Source organism: Hemiscyllium ocellatum, assembly GCF_020745735.1.
Source record: "Hemiscyllium ocellatum isolate sHemOce1 chromosome 27 unlocalized genomic scaffold, sHemOce1.pat.X.cur. SUPER_27_unloc_37, whole genome shotgun sequence".
Classification (NCBI taxonomy): Eukaryota; Metazoa; Chordata; class Chondrichthyes; order Orectolobiformes; family Hemiscylliidae; genus Hemiscyllium; species Hemiscyllium ocellatum.
Window position 1 is genome coordinate 1 of NW_026867506.1, and position 26862 is coordinate 26862.

At 46.2% G+C, this 26862-nt stretch overlaps 1 protein-coding gene and 1 non-coding gene across 2 annotated transcripts in view; both read left to right on the forward strand.

The window, feature by feature from the left end:
* The first annotated feature begins 1282 nt into the window (after positions 1-1282).
* trnan-guu (transfer RNA asparagine (anticodon GUU)) lies at positions 1283-1360 on the forward strand. The gene has a single exon. It is a non-coding gene; the product is annotated as a tRNA-Asn (tRNA).
* An 11394-nt stretch (positions 1361-12754) lies between these two features.
* Positions 12755-26862, forward strand: part of LOC132808216 (zinc finger protein OZF-like) — a 69542-nt gene continuing 55434 nt past the window's right edge. The window contains exons 1-2 of the mRNA XM_060822046.1: positions 12755-12855; positions 21947-23175. Coding sequence (XP_060678029.1) covers positions 22346-23175 — 830 coding nt within the window. The 5' untranslated portion in view covers positions 12755-12855; positions 21947-22345. The remainder of the gene's footprint in view (positions 12856-21946; positions 23176-26862) is intronic.

Below are 26862 nucleotides of genomic sequence, written 5' to 3' on the forward strand. Positions count from 1 at the left end.
GCGTAAGATACGCAAAGGGCGGGCGCAATGGATGACGCATCTGAGTCCACCTAACTGTTTGAAATGCAGCTCACAGCTTCTTCACACACCCCAATTAATCTTTCTCATTGTCCTGAAGCGGCAAAACGGTGAATGGCCCGATCGCGGGAATGAGAATCTTCTCATTGTCTCGCGTCAATAAATATCTCTGAGAACATCGGAGTCAAGTCACAGCGTTGTCAGATGTTGAAGCTGAAATAACCCAACACGCTGCTGACGGGCACGTTTTACTTTCCCAACCCACCGCCCCAACCACTGCGGCTCCTGGGAGTGGAAAGGAAACAATCACCAAAACCCAGTCTTGGCTTTGTGAGTCTTCAGAAAATAAGCAAAACGTTCATCCCTTCGGATTTTCTATCCTGGGCTGACAGGGATGGGTTTTCTCACTCTTTTGTAGGACATTACAAGTGGAAGTGTTGCAGAAAAGTACCACAATGCAATCTGATTAATCAGGACCTGGATGTTTTCGGTCTTTGAATGTAAGTATTGTGCTCCAGAACATTGGTGTTCACATTTTATAATACTTATCTTCCCAGTCCCCTGTATCACTTGTCGAAAATGTTTAATTTGCGTCTTGTAATCCTTTCACTGTCTGCTAAAGAGGCAAGTGTTTGCGTGTTTTACCTAGTTATGTTGACCTTGCATACCTCGAGCCTCAAGCTAATTTCACGAGAAACCTTCTCCAGTTCAAAAGCAAACTGTTAGTGATGGCTCTGGTTCTTGTCACGTATCCAATTTCAGATCGATGTTGTTAATGACCCTTTTATTCCTTCAGATCCACGTTTCGCTCACAGGGCTAGAACAGAACTGTCACCAAATACATTACCAATCTACATTCATCCTAACGATTGTCCAGAGACAGTCCAGACAACGTCCTCTTGTTGTAGAGGCCGGGAGATTGACTCTGATGTTCTCGGGGTATGAACTGATCTGAGACATTGAAAGAATTGTCGTTCCTGCACATCAGGAATTCAAACCCTTCTCTCCTCCGAGCCAATGAGAGAACTCGGGAACAGGCAAAACACTGAAAGGCTGGAAGGCGACGGCCCCGGAGCACAAAGCTAGTTCCTCGTGACATGGATGTGTCTGCAGACTGTCCCCGGTGTCTCCACAATGAATGTCCCAGGCTTTATATGTAAAAGTAAAACTGATAGACGACAATTGTAATTCTCGGCGGGGCCGGCTGAATTATGAACTCACTAACAGCCTCCCCTAAGCGATGGTGCAGCCCACACTCGCACCTGCCTCTGTGGCGCAATTGGTTAGCGCGTTCGGCGCTGTTAACCGAAAGGTTGGTGGTTCGAGCCCACCCAGGGCGGCGTGCTTGCTGCCCGTTCTTGGCTTTGAGTCCGTCCGCTTTTAACGGGCTCAGGAAAATGTTCCCCAAGCAGAAATCCTTTCCCAAAGGGGTTTCTGGATTGAATGCATGTCTGTCGTGAGGGAATGCGGATGCTGAGAAGCCGAGACAAAAAGAAAACTCGACAGTACCTGTCGGAGAAAACGGAATTCTGAAACGCTGTCTCTGATTCTCATTCCACCATGTGTTGCCTGACCTCTCAGTTCCTCCTGCAGTCTCGTGTTTTGTTTTTGACTGAAAGTTCATTTCATCTTTTGCGATGAAACACTAGACTCGCCATGTGCAGATATTTAACCCTTTCGAATCACTGTGATGATTGGATTCAAACAAACTCTGCGATAATTCACTCTTTCTCTGCTCCACAGGCAGACAGACCTGGGAAGTGAAGCTGTCAGTGTGGTTCTGTATTCGTGGGCGAGTGGTTAATGCGATGGACTTGAATCCATTGCGCTTTCCCCACGCAGGTGTGAACCCTGCCGACTACAAAATGTGAAATGTCGTCGAAAAGAAAGGGAGCTTGCTTCCCGGCTTCTTCTTTAAGATTCAAAATCAGTGGAGGGGGAAATATTTCACTCACATTGGGAGTGGTGGGAAACTGTAACCCACTGCCTGTTCGGGTGGAACAAGCAGATACACGCAGAGCTTCTTTTGAGGCTATGAGCCAAGTGTTTGGAAATGAGACTAGAACAGTGAGGGGCTGGAAATCGTGATCGAAATGAAGCAGGCACCTGAGGACAAGGGGTTTCCTTTGCCAGTGAAAATACTGCTTCACAAAGTTGTGACTGTGGAAGGAAGCAGTGACGCTGATTATCTTTGGTGTGTTGACCTTGTGACTGTTCCCATTGCTGCGCATGTCCGTGTTAACGTCAGAACTCTGCAGCATGGTGGCGTAAGATACGCAAAGGGCCGGCGCAATGGATGACGCATCTGAGTCCACCTAACTGTTTGAAATGCAGCTCACAGCTTCTTCACACACCCCAATTAATCTTTCTCATTGTCCTGAAGCCGGCAAACGGTTTGAATTCCCGATCTGCGGAATGAGAATCTTCTCATTGTCTCGCGTCAATAAATATCTCTGAGAACATCGGAGTCAAGTCACAGCGTTGTCAGATGAGAGGAAGCTGAAATAACCCCACACGCTGCTGACGGGCACGTTTTACTTTTCCCAACCACCGCCCCAACCACTGCGGCTCCTGGAGTGGAAAGGAAACAATCACCAAACCCAGTCTTGGCTTTGTGAGTCTTCAGAAAATAAGCAAACGTTCATCCCTTCGGATTTTCTATCCTGGGCTGACAGGATGGGTTTTGTCACTCTTTTGTAGGACATTACAAGTGGAAGTTTTGCAGAAAAGTACCACAATGCAATCTGATTAGTCAGGACCTGGATGTTTTCGGTCTTTGAATGTAAGTATTGTGCTCCAGAACATTGGTGTCACAGTTTATAATACTTATCTTCCCAGTCCCCTGTATCACTTGTCGAAAATGTTTAATTTGCGTCTTGTAATCCTTTCACTGTCTGCTAAAGAGGCAAGTGTTTGCGTGTTTTACCTAAGTTATGTTGACCTTGCATACCTCGAGCCTCAAGCTAATTTCACGAGAAACCTTCTCCAGTTCAAAAGCAAACTGTTCGTGATGGCTCTGTTTCTTGTCAGATGTGCAGATTTACGCTGGGAAGGCGAGAGAATGAAACGAATAGAGACACACGTTGACTTAAGTGTAGAACCAGCAGAGCGAAGGTGGGCCGCATGGCCTCCGTCTGCGCTGCGACACATGCTGTGATTCAGTGTGAAATCACAGTTCGACCAACAGAATGTGGGATTTAGTAAAAACGTTTCTATTTACACAGCCTCCATACGTCTGCGAAACAGCATTTTACACGACAGCAGCGGAGGTCTTTGACATCAGTCTCGAACGTGCATGCCGCGTGCCAGATGAAAACCTGAAGTGCTCTGTGGGCAGCGGTCACACAAGCAGAGTGGCGCAGCGGGAGCGTGGTCGTTGGATCGAAACCGTCCTCTACTATTGTTCAATGCTACCTCGAGCTGCTTTCCTTTGGATCGGCGCTCTCTTCTGAATGGCATGTAGCATATCCGTGCACTCGCCAACTCCACTCCATTCAAGGGGCATGGTTTTAGAAGTCTCAGTGGCATTCTGTTCTTCAGCAGTTTTCTCTGAACTGAATCGCAAAACCAGTTCTCTGCGATGCCAATCAGCTGGTCAAGTTGAAACAAATGCCTTGCGTTTTCGTCCATTCCCTGCAGTGATTCGCCACCCTGGTTCAGACGTGAATGACAAGCATGTCAAATACCTCATCACGACTCAGACACAGTTCCCCAACGATTCGGACGGATCCCACCGATTGTGAGTAACCTCAGAGAGAGAGAGACAGGCAGTCGCCGTGGACTCGATGGGCTGAACGGCTTGTGTCTACTCGAGAATGGTGCTACGTGTTTATGCCGTCCCACTGCCTGTCTCTGGGACAGAGAGGCTGAGGGAGCAAAACTGGTTCATTTTTAACTGTCCCTTCCGTGTTGGACTGCCTGCAGTCCCTCAGCTCAGGGCCGTGGGGAGGACTCTCAGTGAGTGAAGGTTTCACTCGGATTCTCTTCATCTGCGACACTTGGGGCTCAGATGTTAACTGCTGCGCGGTAGCAACAAAGAAAGCGATGCCCACTTTGCAATAGACTTTCCGTAAGATTGCTGCGTGAAGACGATTTCTGAACACCAACAAGGATGCACAACAATGTGAATTTACCTGGGCGAAGAGTCCTCGGTGTCCATTTCTTTCTGTCCTGCCAGCACAGCATCTTTCTATCTCTCCGATAACAGACCTTTGGAGAAAGTTCACAATCAAAGTTGTTCATGTTACCCGCGTTAGTATAACTGACACCTCTCACCCCAAGGGTTTCAGGGAGAGAGGGAGAAAGAGAGAGAGAGAGAGCAGAAGAGCGAATGGACTCTACCCTCCACCAACCCTAAATCCGCCCCCCCCCCTCCTCCCAGAACAACGTGCAAGTAGAAATAAACTGGTTTAATTATCTACCAGTGGAGATAGTCCAGTTCCTGGGGATGAGACAAACATCAGCGCCCGGGGACAGAATGGCAAGCAGATTTTCTGGAAACGCTTTGCTGCTTGCAATTCTTGGAGCAATGTGGAATGTACTTCACACTGAGCAAGTTTCAGCTGGCTCAGAGTCTCCAATGTACATTGCTGTGTTTGCCGCCAGCACAGGGAGAGAACAATAGGAAGGACGTAGGAGTGAATAACGATCCGCGTGAGAGGGCGAATAACTGTTCATGGAGACTGTTAGTGGCTAACAATACGTAGTGTGTCATAGCAGACGAGGTGATAACAAGGAGTCGTTTGTGTGGTAGGGGTCAAGGACATGGGGGAGTTCAAGCCCTAAAGTTCTGGAACTCGATATTGAAGACCGGAGGGCTGGAAGGTCTCCAAGTGGAAAATGAGGTGTTGTTCTTTCATCTGGAGCTAGAACACTGCTGCAAGCCTGAGACAGAGATGTTGGCCAGGGAACAGGGTGATGTGTTAAAGTGGCAGACAACCGCCAGGTCAGGGCCTTTTTCCTCCGGGCAGAACCGGGATGTTCTGCGAAGCAGTCACCTAGTTTATGCTTCATGCTACATTGTGGAAACGACACTGCGAGCAGTGAATGCAGTGGACTAGGTTGTGGCAAAAGTGCTGCTTCACCTGGCAGGTATGTTTGAGCCCTTGGATATTCTGGAGGGGGCAGGTAAATGGGCAGGTGTTACACATTCGGCGGTTGCAGGCGAAAGTGACTTGGCACAATGGGAGGTGGGTGTGGGGTGTTGCGATTGAAGGAAGAGTGGACCCGAAGTGTAACCCCTGGCACAACGGGTGTGTGTTGGGACCATAACCCATTCTCTCCTATTCACTCAATGTCGTCTTTAGCAGCTTTCCCGTATAAAAGCGCTCTGTTCTGCACCTCGCCTTCTCATCTGCTTCCGAAAAAAGCTTGGGGCATAAATATTTCACAGTGATATACTGATCCAATGTGCACAGTCGAGTTGATACACTTGTGGAGATCTGCGTGGTCTTCTCCTGTTCTCTGTATCCTATGGTGAGGAGGGTAATGCTTGTCACTGGCCGCTCGGGTGTCAGAGACGAGTTTTAACCTTCCCTTCCGTGTTGGATTGCCTGCAGGCCCTCAGCTCAGGGTCGTGGGGATGACTCTCAGTGAGTGAAGGTTTCACTCGGATTCTCTTCATCTGGGACACTTGGGGCTCTCAAAAAGCACCTTGATGAAACGAGGTTGGGCTGTCTGGAGTACGAACGAGGCTGAAAACACGGAAGTGAAATGGTTGGAGATAGTGTTGAACAGGTTGACGTGAGCTGTGCGGTGTTTGAGGAATGTCAGCAATGAAGGTAGTTTGCAAAATTGGGTCAGCTTTCCTCAGAGAACCGAAGTTTTCCAAGTCATGTGGGACCGAGAAAAAGGAAGATAAAATGACATTATAAAGGACGTTTTCGTGCAGAGAGTGGTTCGGGTCAGATTTCCACTGTTGCGCTGGCTCCCTTGTGGAGCTCTGAGTTGTTTCGTGCTCTTCTGTCGGTGTGTTCTGACCTCATGTGAAACCTCTTCTCTCAGGATGGTAATGAACTGGTGAAGTTGAAACACATGACTTGCTGTTTTTGTCCATTTCCTGCGGTAAAGTAACAGACGCCCGTGTAACAAAATACTTTCTGCAGGATTGCTGTGTCAAGGCAAATTCTGAACACCAAACAGGCTGCGCAAGAAGGCACTCGTATCAATTTACCTGAGGGAAGACTCTCCGGTGTCCATTTCTGTCTGTCCCGATAGCACATCACCTTTCCATTTCTCCCATAACAGACCTTTGGAACAAGTTCAAAGTTGTCATTTGATGCATTCGTGTCAATGACGTCTCCTACCCCATGTGATAGTGAGAGGGAGCAGAAGAGCGAATGGGCTCTGCCTTCCACCAGCACAGCTTGCAAGTAGAAACAAAATGGATCAATTATCCGCTAGTGGAGAGAGCCCGGTCCCTGGGGACGGGACAAACAGCAGTGTCCTGGGAACAGGGAGACAGATTGAAAAGCAGATGTTCTTGAAACTCGTTGCTGCTTGAAATTCTGGGAGCAATGTACAATGTATTTCATACTGAGCAAGTCTCAGCTGCTTCTGGAGCTGGCTGCGCCCATGGCATGTAGCTCGTTGGTCTCAGGGTATGAACAGGTTGACGTGAATGGTGCCGTGCCTGAGGAGTGTCAACAATGAAGGTAGATTGGAAAGTTGGGACAGATCTCCTTGGACCTGTGGTTCTGTGGAGGAGGATCATAAGACACAGAATATAGAATAAAAGATTATAGTGTTATGCAACATAAATGATATATTGAAGAAACCTAGATTGCTGTTGAGTCTTTCATCTTTTAAAACGGGTTGTAGATTTCGATTCATTCATCTGTAAACCCCAGAACTTTTTAAAAGTCACATTCTCCAGGTAACCTAAGGTTCAATAAAAGGTGGTGACACCTCAGGTCAGACAATGCATGAAAGCTGTGAGGGTAGGGTCTGTCTGCATTCTTATCTTGAGTGAGACTGGTTCTATTTCCAAATATGTAATCCTGCAAACGCAGATTCACCCCAAAGACTTCTATATGTGAGTGCATGCATGAGAGAGAGTGGGTGAGTTTGCGTGTGCATGCTGGATATGATGTGTGTGTGTGTGTGTGTGTGTGTGTGATGGAATATAAGCATGTGAGATGGTGTGTGCGTGAGTTTGAGTGTGGGGATGTATTACTGCGTATCTGAGAGAGAGCAGGTCTATCAGAGAGGGTCTGCATGAGCGTGTGAGTATGTAAGAGAGTGTGCTTGTGTGTGTGAGTGTAGTGTGTAGGTGGGTCTCCTGTAGTGTGAAATGAACCCAGGGTCTCGGCTGAGGCCATCCTCATGTGTTCTAAACTTGGCTATCAGCCTCTGCTCGGCCACTAGACCAAAGAGGGCTGAGGCACGAGAAAGGATGGGCGGGGGCACTGGTGGTGGTGGAGAAGGGAGAGAAATGGAGAGGGGCAGAGGTTGGGGAGTAGAGAATGACCGGGGTTCAGAGGGTTGGGGAGAGAATCGGGGTGCAGTGTGAAACGGGGAGAAAGGGCAGGGGGCAGTGGGTGGGGAGAAAATGGACAAGGGGCAGAATGTGAAGCGAGAGACAGCACAAATCCCACCTTTCCCAGGACTGGTGTCAGTGTCCCACGAACTGGAACCCACTCGTCCCATAGCAGATTTAAGGCAATCCTTTTTCAATATAAGCATGGCTAAGGCATATCATCCCTGCAGGCCATCACATCGACCTTCCCAACAGCATCCCACCCAGACCCACTCGATTAAGCCAGTTCCCCATGGCTATTTTCTGATGAAGTTTTTGCCCAAAACATCGAATATCCTGCTCCTCAGATGCTGCCTGACCTGCTGTGCTTTTCCAGCACACAGTCTCGACCCTAATCTCCAGCATCTGCAGTCCTCACCTTCGCACTGTAAGGGATGTATGTTATATTCTTAGTCTTTTAAATCTTTTAAAATCTTTTCCCCTCACCCTAAGCCTATACCCTGTAGTTTTGGAATACCTCTACCCTGGGGAAAGGACAGAAACATTGAGCAGCCAGACAAAATGCAAAAGGAATAACATGTCAAGGCACAGGGGAAAAACATTTCGACAAAAAATTGCTTTGGTATTTTTCTCTCGTATTCGCAGTTGGACACTTAAAATTTGTCATGATGTGGAGGTGCCCGTGATGGACTGGGGTGTACCAAGTTAAAAATCACACAACAGCAGGTTACAGTCCAATCGGCTTGTTTGGAAGCACTAGCTTTCGGAGCGCCGCTCCTTCATCAGGCGGTGGTGGAGTATAAGATCATAAATTCTGTGTCTTACGATCTTACACTCCACAATCACCCGGTGAAGGAGCAGCGCTCTGAAAGCTAGTGCTTCCAAATCAGTCTGTTGGACTCTAACCAGGTGTTTTGTGATTTTTAACTTTAAAATCTGTAACAACTTCCTGCATACTGAGCATGCTCCGCGGTGTCAGCAAAGCACTGCGCACATTCCTTGGTGCCCGCAGAAACTGTGCGTCAGCTCCTTTCCATTCACCAATGAAGAACCTTGGAGGACCGGAAAGAGACTGGTCCTCCTGCCAATCAGAGCCGGCCATTGTCGAAATGTGGCGATTGGACCGTGAGCTCTGAAGCTGCTGCTCCTCCTTCCTCTGTGAACTTTACCCCAGACTGTAACTTCCTTCCTCTGTCTCACTTTTGTAAGTACAACAGTCTGTTTATGACCAATTTTTCCATTTTTTGTTTCATTCTGGGGTTCAATTGTTTACATGCAGCAACTGAAAGGAAAGAGTGAATTGAGGCGTGGGGGAGGGGACAGACTCTGGAAAAGTTGATCCAGGTCTGTGTCTCAATTTGCAAACACATGGCAAATGAATTGACACAATCTAAAGCTTTTGATATTAAAAAACGCAGAGAAGAGGCGCATTGTTTAAATGGTGATTTGTTGAGATGTGGCGAAAGTGAGATGATGGAGATCAGAGTTGAAAAGTGTGGCGCTGGAAAAGCACAGGAGGTCAGTCAGCAACTGAGGAGGAGGAGAGTCAATGTTTTGGGCACGAGCCCTTCATCAGGAATGATGTGTGGATGGACAGAGGGGCCTCAGCGTCCTTCTACACCAGTCACTGTCTGTTGTCAGACAGGAGCAGCAAGCAATCAGCAAGGCCAGTGATATATTAGCAAGAGAAGTTGGGTTCACAAGTGGCGATGTCTTCCTGCAGTTAGATCAGTCATTGAATGTATTCAACGCTGAGTTCATTTGACTTTGAAGAACAAAGTGGATGGGTATTGGGGAAGGTGAGAAACTGGTTTTAAGACCAGTATAGAACAGTTACAGGGTCATACAGGACAGAAACAGACCATTAAGTCCAACTAGTCCATGCTGACTGTGTTCTGAAACTAAACTAGTCCCACCTGCCAGTGTTTGGTCCAGACTCTCTGAACCTTTCCTATTACAATTGCAACATTTAAGAGGCATTTGGATGGGTATATGAATAGGAAGGGTTTGGAGGGATATTGGCCGGGTGCTGGCAGGTGGGACTAGATTGGGTTGGGATATCTGGTCAGCAGGCACGGGTTGGACCGAAGGGTCTGTTTCCATACTGTACATCTCTATGACTCTATGTACTTATCCAAATGTCTTTTAAACACTGTAACTGTACCTGCATCCACCACCTCCTCTGGACATTGATACCACATGAGAACTATTCTCTGTCTTAAAATAAAAAGGTGCCCCTCATGTCTTTTTAAAACGCCATCCCATACTCCTAATTTCTTCGTCTCCGCCGCATCTGCTCCCAGGAGGACCAGTTCCAATACAGTAAAACCCAAATGGCCACCTTCTTCAAAGACCGCAATTTCCCCCCAGACGTGATCGATGATGCCCTCCACTGCATCTCCTCCACTTCCCGCTCCTCCGCCCTTGAGCCCCGCCCCTCCAATCGCCACCAGGGCAGAACCCCACTGGTCCTCACCTACCACCCCACCAACCTACACCCGGACTAACCAACCCAACCACCCGTGGCTCAACACTTCCACTCCTCCTCCCACTCCACCAAGGACATGCAGGTCCTGGGGCTCCATCGTCAGACCATAGCAACACGACGGCTGGAAGAAGAGCACCTCATCTTTCGCCTAGGAACCCTCCAACCACAACGGATGAACCTAGATTTCTCCAGTTTCCTCATTTCCCCTCCCCTCACCTTGTCTCAGTCAAATCCCTCAAATTCGGCACCGCCTTCCTAACCTGCAATCTTCTTCCTGACATCTCCGTCCCCACCCCCTCTCCGGCCTATCACCCTCACCTTGACCTCCTTCCACCTATCGCATTTCCAATGCCCCTCCCGCAAGTCCCTCCTCCCTACCTTTTATCTTAACCTGCTGGACACACTTTCCTCATTCCTGAAGAAGGGCTCATGCCAGAAATGTCGATTCCCCTGCTCTTTGGATGCTGCCTGACCTGCTGCGCTTTTCCAGCAACACATTTTCAGTTCTGCAAGGAAGTGTACAAACAACTGAACAGGAACACGACAGGCAACTACCAGAAGATCTGACCAAAGAGCACAACCGTGAACTGACAGCATTCATCAAGACTTCTGATCCAATCCTTCCAGAAGCTCAGCATCCACAGACGAGTTGAATCCGTGAACATGTCAGTATTCTACACCAGCATTCCTCACGATCATGGCATCACGGTAACAGCCTCAGTACTCAATACCAACAACTGCCAATCTCTGAGCACTGTCCTACAACTCATCCGCTTCATTCTCAACCACAACATTTTCACCTTTAACAACCAGTTCTTCATCCAGACACATGGAACAGCCATGGGGACCAAATTTGCACCCCAGTATGCCAACGCTTCATGCACAGTTTCGAACAAGGCTTTTTTTCTGCACAGGACCTCCAACCAACAATATACACTAGATATATGAATGACATTTCTTCCTCTGGACCCAAGGTGAGGAGTCACTGAAACAACGATCCTGTGGTATTAACAAGTTTCATCCCACCATCACACTCGTCACACTATTTAGTATCTGTCTCATTTTTGAACACATGCAGCTCTATCAAGGATGGATATCTCAGCACTTCTCTACACCGCAAACCCACGGATAACCTGACAGTGCTACACTTCTCTAGTGAAACATATTAAAACAGCCATTCCCTCTGGACAAGCCCTTCACATAAACAGGATCTGTTCAGGTGAGGAGGAACATGACAGACACTTTGAAGTACACAAACGTGCTCTCATTAGAACGGGGTACAATGCTCAACTCATCAACTGCCAGTTCCAATGTGTCACAGCAAGAAACTGTAATGACTTCCTTTAGGAGACAGACATGAGCTGCAACCAAAATGGTACCCTTTGTTGTCCAGTACTTCTCAGGAGCCGAAACACTACGCCACATTCTTCGCAGCCTGCAACACATTATTGATGAGGATGAGCACCTCGCCAAGACCTTCCCCATGACTCCACTTCTCGCCTTCAAACAACCACTAAACTTTACACAGATAATTGTTCGCAGAAAATCACCTAGCCTTCAGGACAACACGATACAACTCTGTCACGGCAGATGATGAAAGACGTATCAGAGTGTTGACACGCTTACCACCATTACACATGGGGACACCACCCACCATGAGTGCAGCAGGTACTCATGTGACTCAGCCAGCATTGTTTACCTCATACGTTGCAGGCAACAATGCCCTGAGTCTTGGTATATTGGTGAGACCGAGCAGAGGCTACAGCAACAAATGAACGGACACTGCACAACAATCACCAGCTAGGAGTGTTCCCTCCCAGTTGAACCTTGGACCTTCGGGTGACCATCCTTCAAGGTAGACTTCAGGATAGGCAAAAAAGGAAAGTGGCTGAGCAGAGACTGATAGCCAAGTTCAAAATCCATGGAGGTGGCCTCAACCAGGACTGTAGGTTCATGTCACACTACAGGTGACGCCACTACACTCTCTCTCTCTCTCTCACTCACTCACTCACTCACATACACCCTCACACAGACTTATACCCCATTATACTCTCTCACACACACATGATCACTCGGTTTCTCCTGCGCGCACACACACACAAATTTGTGGGTTGAATTTGTACTTGCAGAATCGCATTTTATTTTGCAGAAAAACGCATAAACGTAAGATTCTGTAATACCACGATAGAAATAGAATCCGTCTGACCTAACATTGGGACACAGACAGACTTTAACTTAACACCTTCAATGCATTATCTGATTGAGATGACACCTATTGTTAAAAGCTATCTTGAGAACGTAACTTTTGAAAAGTTCTGGGATTTACAGATGTAGGAATCAAAACTAACATGGTCATTCTAAAAGATGGTAGAGGTCAGCTGAAGTTGTTTAATATTACATCTCATGACACTGCAATCCTGTTGCTATAAAGTCTGTGTGTTATGATTCTGCTCCACAACCAACCGATGAAGAAGCAGCGCTTCGAAAACTAGTGATTCCAAATTAACCTGTTGGACTAAAACCTGGCATTGTGTGAATTTTAACTTTGAAAATCTGTCAGTAATGCCAACATCTCCGTACTGCGCATGCTACTCGGTGTCAGCAACCCAGTGCGCATGTTCCACGGTGTCAGCAAAACATTACGCATACTCACGCAAAAGGCGGAAACACTCTGTGATCTTGTTTTGATGGACCAATGAGAAGCTCTGGAGGACCGGATGGAGACTGGTCCTCCTGCCGATCACAGCAAACCCATTGTCTGGATGCGGAAGTAGGACCATGAACTTCTGAAGTTGCTGCTGCTGTTCCTCTCTCTCTGAATGAAGATTGAGCTTCACCCCAGACTGCAACTTCCTTCCTCTCTCCAACATCTGTGAGTACAGCACGCTCTTTTCTCAACCCCTTTTCCATTCAGGAACTGAAGGGAAACGGAGTGAATCCAGGGAGGGGAGAGACTCTGGGAAAGTTAGTCCAGGTCTTTTTTCAATGGAAAATACAGGAGAATTGACATTTCAGGCTCGAGCCTTGCATCAGAAATGATGTGTGGATGTACAAAGGAGTCTCTGCGTCCTTCTAATCCAGTCAGTGCAAGTTGTCAGACAAGTGCAGCAATAGTGAGCAAGGCAAGTGGGATATTAGCAAGAAGAATTGAGTTGAGAAGTGGGGACGCCTTCCTGCAGTTTGGGAGTAACTGAATATATCCAAGGCTGAGTTCATCTGATTTTCGAACAACAAAGAAGTGATGGTTATGGGGAGGCAAGACCAGTACAAATCAGTTATAGAAACAGACCCTTCAGTCCAACTAATCCACGCTGACTATGTTCTCAAACTAAACTGGACCCACCTGCCTGTGTTAAACCTATATCTCTCTGAATCTTTTATATTGGAGTCATAGAGATGTACAGCACAGAAACAGACCCTTCGGTTCAATTTGTCCATGCCTACCAGTTATCCTAATGTAGTCTATTTGCCAGCCCCGGGCCCATATCCCTTCTATTATAGACCAATCCAAATGCCTTTTTAAATTCTGTAATTATACCAGTCTCCACCACTTCCTCTGGCTGGTCATTTCATATATGCACTATTGTGTGAAAAGGCTCCCCTTAGAGGTTCACCTACCTCCCAACTCCTTTACTCAGTGCTGTAATCGATGAAGGAAAGCATACCTTCAAGGAACTATGAACCTGCACTCCAAGGTCTCTGTTCAGCAACACACCCCAGGACTTTACCATAAAGTGTATAAGTCCTGCTCTGATTTGCTTTTCCAAAATCCAGTGCTTCACATTTATTTAAAATCAACTTCATCATTCATGTACTAATCCAAATGTCTTTTAAATGTTCTAACTGTATCTGCATCCACCCCTTTGTCTGGAAATTCATTCCACACACAAACCACTCTCTTGGGGACGGAATAAATGGAGACCGTCATGTCCTTTTATAATCTTTCTCCTCTCTTTCTTTCAAAATTTGCTCCGTAGTCTTGAATTCCCAGCCTAGAGAAAGGATTTTGGCCATTCACCTCATCTATACCCCTCACGATTTTATAATCCTCCTCTGCTCCAGTGGAAAAATTTCCAGCCTATTAACCTGAATGTAGGTATATTCATGGCAGGTCAGGCAGCATCCGAGGAGCTGCCTGACCTGCTGTGCTTTTCCAGCACCACTCTAATCTAGACTCTGGTTTCCAGCATCTGCAGTCCTTGTTTATACCCTTTAGATCATATCTACTTATGATCTGTTCAATGCTGGTGCAAACCTGACAGGCTAAATGGCCTATTCCTGCTCCCAATTTGCACACTCCTAGTCCAGGACAGCAAGAGACCATAAAACACAGGAGCAGAAATTAGGCCTCTCAGCCCATCAGGGCTGCTCCACTATTAGGTTCTGGCTGATCAGTTTCTCAATCCCATTCTCCCACTTTCTCTCTGTAACCCTCGATCCCCTTGATACTCAAGAACCATCTATCTACATCTGAAATCTACTCCGTGACCTGGCCTCCACAGCCTTCTGTAGCAATGAATTCCACATATTCACCACTCACCGGCTGAAAATGTTTCACCTTATCTTTGTTCTAAAAGATATTCCTTTTACTCTGATGCTGTGCCCTCAGGTCCTAGACTCTCCTACCAATAGGAACATCTTCCCCTGAACTCTGTCCAGGCCAGTCAGAATTCTGTCTGTTTCAATTTGATCTCCACCTCCCCCGAGTGAGAGTCTGTTAATCAGGATGAACCACACCCTTCAGGATGAGTTACAGCAGGAATTAGGTTCAGCAAAGTCAGAATGGAGGAAGTGATTGTAGGATGGAGATTCTCAGCTTTTAGGGGATGAGAGAGGAAACAAAGTTCAATATAAATTAGAATTGATCGGATGGGCTGATGGGCCAAGGAGTGGCAGAATGAGTTTAATTTAGATAAATGTGAGGAGTTTCATTTTGTAAGGCAAATCAGGGCACGACCTACATAGTTAAAGGAGAGTGTTGCTAAACAAAGTGTCCTTGCAGGTTCATAATTCCTTGAAAGTGGAATTGCAGGGAGACAGGATAATGAAGAAGGCATTTGGTACACTTTCCTTTATTGGTCAGAGCATTGAGTACAGGGGTTGGGAGGTCATGTTAGGCCACTTTAGAAAACTGTGTGCAATTCCAGTTGCCGCCCTCTGGAAGAATGTTGTGAAACTTAAAAGGGTTCAGAAAAGCTTTACAAAGATGTAGGCAGAGTTGGAGGGTTTGAGCGATAGGAAGATGCTGAATACGCCAGGGATAATTTCCCTGGAGCATTGGAGGCTGATGGGTGGCCTTAAAGAAGTTTATAAGGGGTATGGATAGGTTGGACAACCAAACTCTTTTCCCCATGGTAGGCGACTCCAAACCTAGAGGGCATAGGTTTCACGTGAAAGGGGAAAGATCTAAAACTGACCTGAGGGACAACTTTTTCACACGGGGTAGTGCATGTTTGGAATGAGCTGCCAGAGGAAGTGGGGAGGCTGCTACAATTACCCATCCAGATGCCTTTTAAACGTTGTATGTGAATAAGAAGAATTTAGAGGGATACAGGCCAAATGCTGGCAAATGGGATTAGATGAGTTTCGGATATCTGGTCAGCAAGGATGAGTTGGACTGAAGGCTGTGTTTCTGTGCTGTATGACTTTAATCATCTTGCGTGAAAGCAGAAGTGTTGTTGTGAAGAGTGGACTTTCAGAGCAGCTTTCAAAGATGTTTTGCCTTTACTGAAGCAGAAGAAGTTACAATGAAATATTTAATTGGTGAGACAGCAACTGAGTACATGAGTACTTCTAGGATTTTGGTGGAATGTGGGAATTCATTGCACTGTGGGGGTGAAGTGCTTTAAGGCTTACCAGCAGTAAGGACAGTGTGCTGATTGGGGTGCCCAGTGAAGGGCTAGGTGGAATTTTGAGTTAAACTGCTCATTTCTGTTAGCCTTCGATGTTTTGTTTCCAATGCTATCCATCAGGAGCGGTGAATGAGTAACTGGTATTGTTAGAAGCCTTACAGTTTTCAGTACTGCAGGAATTGCATTATTTCATCAGCATTGTAAAGGTTACTGGCAGCAGCAGGAGGTGTGGGCTGTATTCACTAGAAATGATTAAGCATTTAGATCACATACATACAAGAGGGCTGGGGCGGGGGGGACTTGTCTTTTGATTTGCAGAAGGTGGGAGATTCTGGGAGCTGTGATCTGAGGCAAACACAACTGCGGTAAATCATAGAAGTCCTACAGCGTGGAAGCAGGCCAATCAGCCCATCAAGTCCATTCTGACCCCTCCAGAGAGCATCCTGCTCCCGCCCCTACCCCTCAGGGAATCAAGGGTAGTCGGGATAATGCAAGTAAGAAGAGGTGAGATGATGGATAGATCAGTCACGATCTTAATAAATGGTGAAGCAGCTTAACAGGCCAAATGGCCTACTCCTGCTTCTATTAAGACGAAACTATAACCCAGCATTTCCCATTGGCTAAGCCACCTAACCTGTACATCCCTGGGCACTATGGGCAATTTAGTAAGGCCAATCCAAATCAAGGTAGATAAGCAATGTAGTGATGTGGAAAATGGACATCAGAGAACAATAGAAAGGAACAAGGAGAATAAACGTACCAGCAATTAAAACTGGATTCAAAAGATTACAAACAATAAAACTAAAAGGTCAGTGTCTGACTGTGTGCTTGTTATGAAGGTGTAGAGGTACTGTACCTTGAAGAGAGTTTAAAAATCGAGCAGAACAAAGTGTTCTAAACAAGATGAGAATGTAATATTTGGTCAACACAAATAGAGCAACTGGGTTGCCATGAGGCACAAACAAATTTAAATTTGGCCAATCAGTTTAAATTTTGCCCCAAAATACCAAAGTCCAATCAAGTTTGAATTAAGTATTTTGATAATATTAACACCAATAAAATGATCCGATGTTTGGACTATAAAACTGGGCATTTCTGTGAGTTTTAAAATTCTCTGTTGGACGTAAAGAGTAAAGTTGTTAAATGTTTACTTTTAAATATTTACCTTTGGGATAGTTCTTTGCCTCTCGAACTTTTACAGATTACTGCATGGGGTGAATCATCTCTATATTGCTGGTTTAATTGAGCAGAGGGGGTTACCCGTGTCGTAATAGCGCTGCAACGTAACAAAAGTGAATGAATTGACTGCTCACATTGAAGAGAATAATTATGATCTGAGACTCCTTACAGAGACATAGCTTCAGGGTGACAAGGATTGGATCCTAAATATTGAGGGCAGATGTGGCATTCAAGTCGAATGCGAAGCTAGGTAAAGGTAGAGGGTTGACACTGCTAATCAAAGCAACTGACCACAGGGTAGTCTGGTGTCAGCTCGGATTTCTGGTTTCTTTGTCCTTGGTTGATCTTCCTGTTCCCACACAGTTGTTGTCTGTTCTCAGCTGTGCTTCATTTCTGCTGAAGCTTTAACCTCCTTTGACACCTTCTGGAACAATAAAACATTCACTCAATCAAAGTCCAACCTACAGTCTCCCAGCCTGTAAACCATCCAGACACAGAATCATATTACCAGAAAATATAACAGAAAAGCGAAAAATTAGAATTAAATAGGTGTTTGTGTTTGTTCATTGGCAAGTAAACTAGAAATAGGGGTCTGCTAGGATTCTTATAGTGCCCTAATTGAAGAATTCTCTCTCCCTTACATCTAAGTATTAGCACCCAGCTATGATTTATAACAATATTTACATCAACAGAAATAAAGCATCTGTTATGCAATACAGTATGGAACTAGACTTTTTCTCTCTCTCATGTACGCGACACCCACACACCCACACACGTCTATGGGGTGTATTTGTATTTGCAGATACATTGTGCATTTTGCTCAAAAAATGCACAATCTGCAGGCAGACAATACATGAAATATTTTATAAATTCCACTTTGGAAATAGAACCAGTCTGACTCAAAAACTGGGATACAGACAGACTCTGGCCTCACACCTTTAATGCATTGCCTGAGTTGAGTTGTCATCTTTTCTAATAAAACCTTAAGTTATCTCGAGTAGGTGTCTTATTAGAAGTTCTGGGATTTACATATTAATGACACCAGCAACTCATTCTAAAAGATGAAAGACTTTACAATCCAGGGTTCTTCAATGTATCATTTCAGTGGCATGACTCTGTAATGTTTTGCTGTAAACTCCGTGTATTATGATCTTATACTCCACAACCACCTGAAGAAGGAGCAGCGCTCCAAAAGCTAGTGCTTCCAAATAAACCTGTTGGACAGGTGTCATGTGATTTTTATCTTTGCCCAGGTTAGGGTGGATTGGCCCTGCTAAATTACCCACAGTGTTCAGGGTTTTGCGGGTGTGGGAGAATTGTTAGAAGCGATTTGATGCCACCTTCTCGTGACTGTCTGTGTGAACTTTGGTATGTTCTCCCCCTTCTGTCTGCGCAGGTTACCTCTGGGTGCTCCGGTTTCCTCCCACAGTCCAAACATCAGCAGTTTCAGATGGATCGGATTCTTATGGTACCAAACTGGAGGAATTCTCTCTCCCTTACATCTAACTATTAGTACCCAACTCTGATTTATAACAACATTTACAGAAATAAAGCATTTGTTATCAAAATAGACATAGAGACAAACAGCATAGACATCAACATTTGCTTTCTCTCATGCATGCATATAAGTGTAAAGGGTGAATTTGTATTTGCAGAATTATATTTTTACACACATAGAACATTACAGCGCAGTGCAGACCCTTCAGCCCTCAATATTGCATCGACCTGTGGAACCAATCTGAAGCTCATCTAACCAACACTATTCCATTCTCGTTCAGATGCCTATCCAATGACCATTTAAATGCCCTTAAAGTTGGCGAGTCTACTACTATTGGAGGCAGTATGTTCCACACCTCTACTACTGAGTAAAGAAACTACCTCTGACCATCTGTCCTATATCTATCACCCCTCAATTTAAAGTTATATCCCCTCGTGCTAGCCGTTGCCATCCAAGGAAAAAGGCTTTCACTGTCCAGCCTAACTCTCTGATTATCTTCTGTCTCACTTAAGTCATCTTTCAACCTTCTCCCTAAAGAAAACAGCCGCACGCCCGTCAGCCTTTCCTCCTAAGACCTTCCCTCCATACCAGGTAACATCCTAGTAAATCTCCTCTGAACCTTTCCCAAAGCTTCCACATCCTTTCTATAATGCGGTGACCAGAACTGTACGCAATACTCCAAATCTGGCCGCACCAGAGTTTTGTACAGCTGCAGCATGATTTCATGGTTCTGAAACTCAATCCCTCTACCAACAAAAGCTAACACACTGTATGCCTTCTTAACAGCCCTATCAACCTGGGTAACTTTCAAGGATCTACGTACTTGGAAACAGAGGTCTCTCTGCTCATCTACACGACCAAGAATCTGACCATGAGCCCAGTACACTCATTCCTGTTGCTCTTTCCAAAGTGAATCACCTCACACTTTTCCACATTAAACTCCATTTTGAACCTCTCAGTCCAGCTCTGCAGCTTATCTATGTCCCTCTGTAACTGCCAACATCCTTAGTCAGTATGCACAACTCTACCGCCTTTAGTGTCATCTGCGAATTTACGAACCCACCTTCTATGCCCTCATCCAGGTCATTTATAAAATGATGAAGAGCAGTGGACCCAAAACAGATCCTTGTGGTACCTCACTAGTAACTGAACTCCAGGATGAATATTTCCCATTAACCACCACCCTCTGTCGTCTTTCAGCTAGCCAATTTCTAATGCAAAACTTTGATTTGTTCAAAAAATGCGCAAAATGCTGGCAGTCAATGCAGGCAGTGAATGCATATAATAGTTTGTAAATTTCACTTTGGAAACCGAACCTGTCAGATTCAAAATTGGGATACAGACTGACTGTGACCTCGTACCTTTAATGCATTGTCTGAGCTGAGGTGTCACCTTTTGTTACAAACCTTAAGTTATCTCGAGAAGGTGATTTGTTAGAAGTTCTGAGATTTACATATTAATGATTCCTACAACCCATTCTGAAAGATTAAAGACTGATGGTTTGCCACGTCTGTATGTTGAGTTTCTCTCTGGTGTTGGTGTCAATGCCTTGACCCCGGGTCTGGTCGTTTCTAAAGACGCTGTATTGCAGGTTTATCCTGAATTTAGACAGTTTTTCTTTGCTTTCCAAAATCAGATCTGCTCACACTGAGCAGTATCCCAATGTTGTGAAAGATGTGAACTTTCAGGTAGTGTTATTCAAAAGAGATGTTTTTACTTTTTTGGCCCTGTAAGATCCTGAATTAGCACCCTTCAGGAGAATTAGAGTGGAGTGAGAATGGATGGGGGGTTGGGGAGAGGGTGGGATGGTGCTTTCAATTTTGTAGAATAACAAACGAAAAGATTGTTCTGCAGAAAAAGAATTGCTTGTTGTGAATTTCTACCCTGGACTGATGTGAAAGTGAAGATTTGAGACCGCCCAAGGAATCCCTTGTGGACTCAGACCTGTAAAGCCTCTCTCTTGGTTCGTCCCGGAAATCGTACTGTTTGGAAGTCTGGAATAAAAACTTGTTAGTTATGGACAGTTTAGTATAATTTTAGTTATCTCCTTTATTCACTAATAGCATCACTGTGACAACATAACATTGATACCTATAAGCTAAACTAACTAGGTTCTAATAATCTAGGAGAGTAGGTTACCAGCTGTCCAGATGCCCAGCAGGCGACTCCAATGTATTGATACAAAGTGGCTTCCTTTCTACAAAAGTTTGAAAAAGGAATTGCATGTTCTTAATTAGACAGATAACAGTGAAAGACAATAATTCATAAGGAAGAAAAGCTCATTGACAGATCTGTGAAGCTTGACTAATCACTCCTACAGGCCCGAAGCCATTCGTCAGGTGGGAAAAACAGCTGAGTTAGGCGCCTGCGAGCGAGATAACCTCCTCTCATAAAGAGGTATCAGTCTCAGCTAATTGGAGAGTTCACAAGATAACCTCGCACAGCTCACATGTCAGATACAGTTGTTTTATAAAACAGCTTCTTAGTAAGGAGGGCAAACGTTCAATCATAAAATGGTTTCCCGACACATTGTGCAAGAATCTCTTCAATATCCGACCGAGAATAATTTCTAAGCTGGGAGCAGACTCCTGCTTTTTAAGCCCTAAATCATTCTGTCCCTGAGGCTGAGATGTTACCGTGAGGTTTCATTTCAACTGATTCATTCGTCTTCGAATGGAACATGCCTTCTTTTCAAGTTTGTGATTGAAATTCGAATAAGACATAAGATCTGATTAGTTAGAATTGATAGTGGGGCAGTCTGTAAAGTCTGTAAAAACAGCAAGTAAGTTAAAGCTTTATCAATATTTCCTTTCACAGAGTTTGCATTTCATAACCAGAATTGGCTACTCAAAAGCACCAAAAAGTCTCGAAGCGCAATTAAAGTCAATCCATAGCAGCTAAGCACTAAGAGTTAATTTTCTACTGGATTCAACAGGCTCAGCACTAAAATGGTGTCCTTTTGAACTCTCAGGTCAGGGTTTTGTAACAGCAAAGATTTATTTTCTCTGGGACTGCCCTGCTTGCAAGGGGTATAAGAATCCATTATAACTGACAGCAACTGACCGTTAATTACAAAGCTTTTGATAGTACCGAGTTTCGTTTCAGGGTCAGAATCAAACACGGTCATTAATTTCACAAGGGAATGGCTGTGAATGTTATCACTTGGTGTCCTGTTCATACAGATTCACTGATGCTAAGGCAAACGTTCTTAATTGTCTTACAGCATCCTGTTATCACTTGGTAAGCCCAGGTGTCCCTATCTTTTGCATTCTTTCGGATCCCCCCTTTTCTGAGCCTTGCTGTCTGTCTATTTTCTAGTGCAATAAATGTGTTCTATAATTCAGCATTACATTGAGTCTAAATGTTTAAAGACAAGTTTTAAGGCTATAGACCTTCTCAGTGACAATGATGACTTTTGTAATCTCTTTTTACAGAGTATTTGATATGAAAACTGAAGTTTAAAAAACAACAGATGAAGGGCTTATGCCCAAAACACCGACTCTCCTGCTCCTCAGATGCTGCCTGACCTGCTGTGCTTTTCCACACTTTTCGACTCGGACTCCCAAGCGTCTGCTGTCCTCAATTTCAAGTCAATGTCTGACAGTCGTTCAGTCCATTGGGCCTGTAACGAGTTTTGACTAAGATTCTGTGAGAAGGAGCAAAGTTTTTTGGTCCCTGTTTCAGTACGTTTTCAGCATCAGTGGGACGGAATGAGAGATCCTACTGTTACAGTGCACTGAGTGTGGAACCTAAAACAGTTATTCAGCCTGGAAAGAGGAATTCACGGTGGGGAGGGACTGTACACATGTTTGTGTACCGCTGAAGCTTCAGCCATGGAGAAACCCGAGGAATCCCTCCCCGTGGAGAAATCTTGGAAGTGTGGCGACTGTGGGAAAGGCTTCCATGTCCCGTCTGTCCTGGAGGCTCATCGGCGCAGTCACACTGGGGTCAGGCCATTCTCCTGCCCTGAGTGTGGGAAGGGGTTCAGCAGTTCCTCCACCCTGCTGAGGCACAGACGGGTCCACACAGGGGAGAGGCCCTTCAGCTGCTCCGAGTGCGGGAAGGCCTTCAGCAATTCCTCTGACCTACTGAAGCACCAGCGTGTCCACACCGGGGAGAGACCATTTGCCTGCCCAGAGTGCGGGAAGGGGTTCAGCAGTTCCTCCGCCTTGCTGACCCACCAGTGGGTCCACACAGGGGAGAAGCCCTTCAGCTGCCCCAAGTGTGGGAAGGCCTTCACCCAGGCCTTTTCCCTGCTGAGGCACCAGAGTGTCCACACCAGGGAGAGACCATTCGCCTGCCCAGAGTGCGGGAAGGGGTTCAGCGATTCCTCTGCCCTGCTGACCCACCGGCGGGTCCACACAGGGGAGAGGCCTTTCAGCTGTCCTGAGTGTGGGAAGGCCTTCACACATGCCTCCAACCTGCTGACCCACCGGTGGGTCCATACCAGGGAGACGCCCTTCAGTTGCCCCGAGTGTGGGAAGGCCTTCAGCAATTTCTCCCACGTGGTGATCCACCGGCGGGTCCACTCCGGGGAGAGGCCATTCACTTGTCCTGAGTGCGGGAAGGCCTTCAGCAATTCCTCTGACCTACTGAAGCACCAGCGGGTTCACACCGGCAAGCGGCCCTTCAGCTGCCCTGTGTGTGGGAAGGCCTTCACCCAGTCCTGCAACTTGCAGAGGCACCAGCGGGGGCACCAGCGCTCCCAACAATCGGATTCTGCCGGTGAGGCTGCTGTGGGTCACCCCCAGGACTGAACCTCCTGCCCAGTCTGACAGTGGGAGAGTTGGTGGGCTTGTTTTGTTTTCTGCTGGACAGCACCCACTCCCACGGTGGCTCAGTGGTGAGTAGCATTGCCTCCCAGTGCCAGGGACCTGGCTTTGATTCCACTATTGGGGCAACTATCTGTGTGGAGTTTGCACATTCTCCTCCTGTGCCTGTGTGGGTTTCCTCTGGGTGTTCCGGTTTCCTCCCACAGTCCAAAGGTGTGCAGGCAGGGTGGATTGGCGAAGCTAAATTGTCCCAGTGTTCAGGGATGTGTAGGTGTGGTGTATTAGTCAGGGGAAATGTCGAGTAATAGGGTAGGGAAATGGGTCTGGGTGGGTTACTCTTCAGAGGGTCAGTTTGAACTTGTTGGGCTGAAGGACTTGTGTCCCCACTGTAGGGATTCTGTGATTCTATGAACGCTGCTGCTCATTGAGCCCGGGACTGCGCATTCCCACTGAAACAATCTGCACAAACCTAAGCCTGCAAGGCCATTGGAGCAGAAGTTAGGCCATTCAGCCCATCGAGTCTGCTCTGCCATTCGTTAGAGACAAAAATAAACTGCAGATGCTGGAATCCAGAGTAGGCAAGCAGGAGGCTGGGAGAACACAGCAAGCCAGGCAGCAGCAGCAGTGAAGTCAGTGTTTCAGGTATTAACCCAAATCATTGACTTCTCTACCAGAAATGATTTACCAGGATGTTGCCGAGAGGTTGAATAGACTGGGGCTGTTTTCGCTGGAGTGTCAGAGGTTGTGGGGTGACCTTATATGGGCTTATAAAATCATGAGGGGTATGGATAGGGTAAATAATCTCCCTGGAGGTTGCACAGTCCAGAACCAGAGGGTTTATGGTGAGAGGGGAAAGATTTAAATGGGACCTAAAGGGCAACCTTTTCATCCAGAGGGTGATGCATGTATGGAATGAGCTGCCAGAAGAAGTGGTGGAGGCTGGTACAATGACAGCTTTTAACTGGCATCTGGATGGGGACATGAATAGGAATGGTTGAGGGGGATGTAGGCCAAGTGCTGGAAACCGATCCTTTGGTCCAACTCATTCATGCTGACCAGATATCCGAAATTACTCTAGTCCCGTTTGCCAGCACTTGGCTTGTATCCCTCTAAACTCTTCCTGTACATACACCCATCCAGGTGCTTTTCGATTAGATTCCCTGCAGCTTGGAAACAGGCCCTTCGGCCCAACACGTTCTCACCGACCCTCCGAAGAGTAACCCACCCTAACACTACAGGCAACTTAGCATGGCCAATTCACCGAACCTGCACATCTTTGTGACTGTCGGAGGAAACCCGCGCAGAGATGGGGAGAGTGTGCAAACTCCACACGCAGTTGCCAGAGGCTGGAATCGAACCTGGGAACCCTAGTGCTGTGAGGCAGCAATGCTAACCACTGAGCCACCGTGTCACCCAAGGCTTGTGCATGTTGACATTGTCCCAGCATCCACTACTTCCTTTGGCAGCTCACTGCATCCATGCACCACCCTCTGTATGAAAAAGTTGCCCCTCGCGTCCCTTTTAAAATGTTTCTCCTTTCACTTTAAACCTATTCCCGCTAGTCCTGGACTCGCAGGGAAAAGACCTTGACTATTTACCCTATCCGTGCCCCTCATGGCTTTTTAGACCTCGATAAGGCAACCCCTCAGCCTCTGAGACCCCAGGGTAAACAACCCCAGCTTATTCAGCCTCTCCCTGTCCCTCCAAACCTTTCCTACTCATGCACTTATCCAAATGTCTTTTAAATGTTGTAATTGTGCCCATGTCCACCACTTCCTCTGGAGGTTCATTCCACACGTGAACCACACTCTCCACATGTCTTTTTGTCAATCTCTCTTCTCTCACTAAGTTTGTGCCCCCTGGACTTGAATCTCCCATTCTAGCGAAGAGACAATTACCATTAACACTATCTATGCCCCTCATGATTTTACAAAACTCACCTCTCAACTTCCTCTGCTGCAGCGGAAAAAAAAATCCAGCCTTAATTCCAATTCGCTAATAATAGTGCAGCAATGATTTCAGGTCTTTGTGTGTGTCAAGGATCTCTCCTTTCTAAGCCAATGCAGTCCCTCTTATGTTCACCTGATCTTAAAATGAATGGTGCCCTATTCATTTAAAATGTGTGTTTTCTGGGCAAAGTCAGTCCTGGTGGGGAAATAGCCGGTGACGTCTTATTCTGGGAGGCTGCTTCTGACCAGGTTTAGATTAGATTAGACTAGATTACTTACATTGTGGAAACAGGCCCTTCAGCCCAACAAGTCCACACCGACCCTCCGAAGAGCAACCCACCCAGACTCATTCCCTCTGCACCTAACACTACAGACAATTTAGCACGGCCAATTCACCTGACACACTTTTGGCCTGTGGGAGGAAACCCACACAGCCATGGGGAGAATGTGCAAACTCCACACAGACGGTTTGTATGCTCTGTTTTGAGATGTAGGAGTAGAATTTCACAATAAAAGATGAATGCAGCCTTTATTCATGACTCATTATTAAAGACACTTTCTGCATTTACAAATGTGATTCAGAAGCTTCTACAAATGAATCTTTAATGTCAGTCAGGATTTTGAGAGTCACTGTGGCTCTGTCACAGCACAGGGGAGGACTCTTTTTCAGACAGAAAAGAATCCTGCAGAAAACTCTCCCACATCAGATGACCAAAACCAACATGTTTGTAACAAGCTGTGAAACTTGAAAGGGCTCTGAAAAGATTGACAAGTATGTTGGTAGGGTTGGAAGGTTTGAGCCACAGGAAGGGATTGAATAGGCAGGGGCTATTTTCACTGCAACATCGGAGGCTGAGGGGTGACCTCAGATTTATAAAATCCATGAGGATCTTTTAGGCAGAGGTATCCCAGGAGTGATAAATTTGGCCAAACCACAAGGTCTTTTCCCCTGGGTGGGGGGAATCCAGAACTAGAGAACAGAGGTTTGGGTGAGAGGGGGAAAATTTAGAAGGGACCTCAAAGGGACAAGTTTTCTCACACAGGGTGGTGCATGTACAGAATGAGCTGCCAGAGGAAGTGGTGGAGGTTGGTACAATTACAACATTTAAAAGGCATCTGGATGGGTACATGAGCTAAATGCTGACAAATGGGAGTAGATTAAATTTTGGATGTCTGGTCAGCATGGACGAGTTGTACCGAAGGATCTGTTTCAGTGCTGTACATCCCTACGACTAGGCCCCTCGGGTTCACACACAAAGAAACTGTCAGCAACGTTGGGTTTCAGAGTTCGGTTGAAGTAATGTGGTATCTTTTAGAGACTTCGACTCAAAAGAGATGCACAGCAGGGAAACAGACCCTTCAGTCCAACTTGTCCATGCTGGCTGTATATCCTAAATTAATCTCATCCCATTTGCCAGCACTTGTCCATATCCCTCTAAACTCTTCCTATTCATGTTCCAATCCAGGTGCCTTTTAGATGTTGAAATTGTACCAGCCTCCACCACTTCCTCTGGCAGCTCATTCCATACACACACCACACTCTCCGTGAAAAGGTCTCCCCTCAGGTCCCTGTTAAATCTTTTCCCCCTCATCATAAACCTCTCGTTTTGGATTCCCCACCCCAGGGAA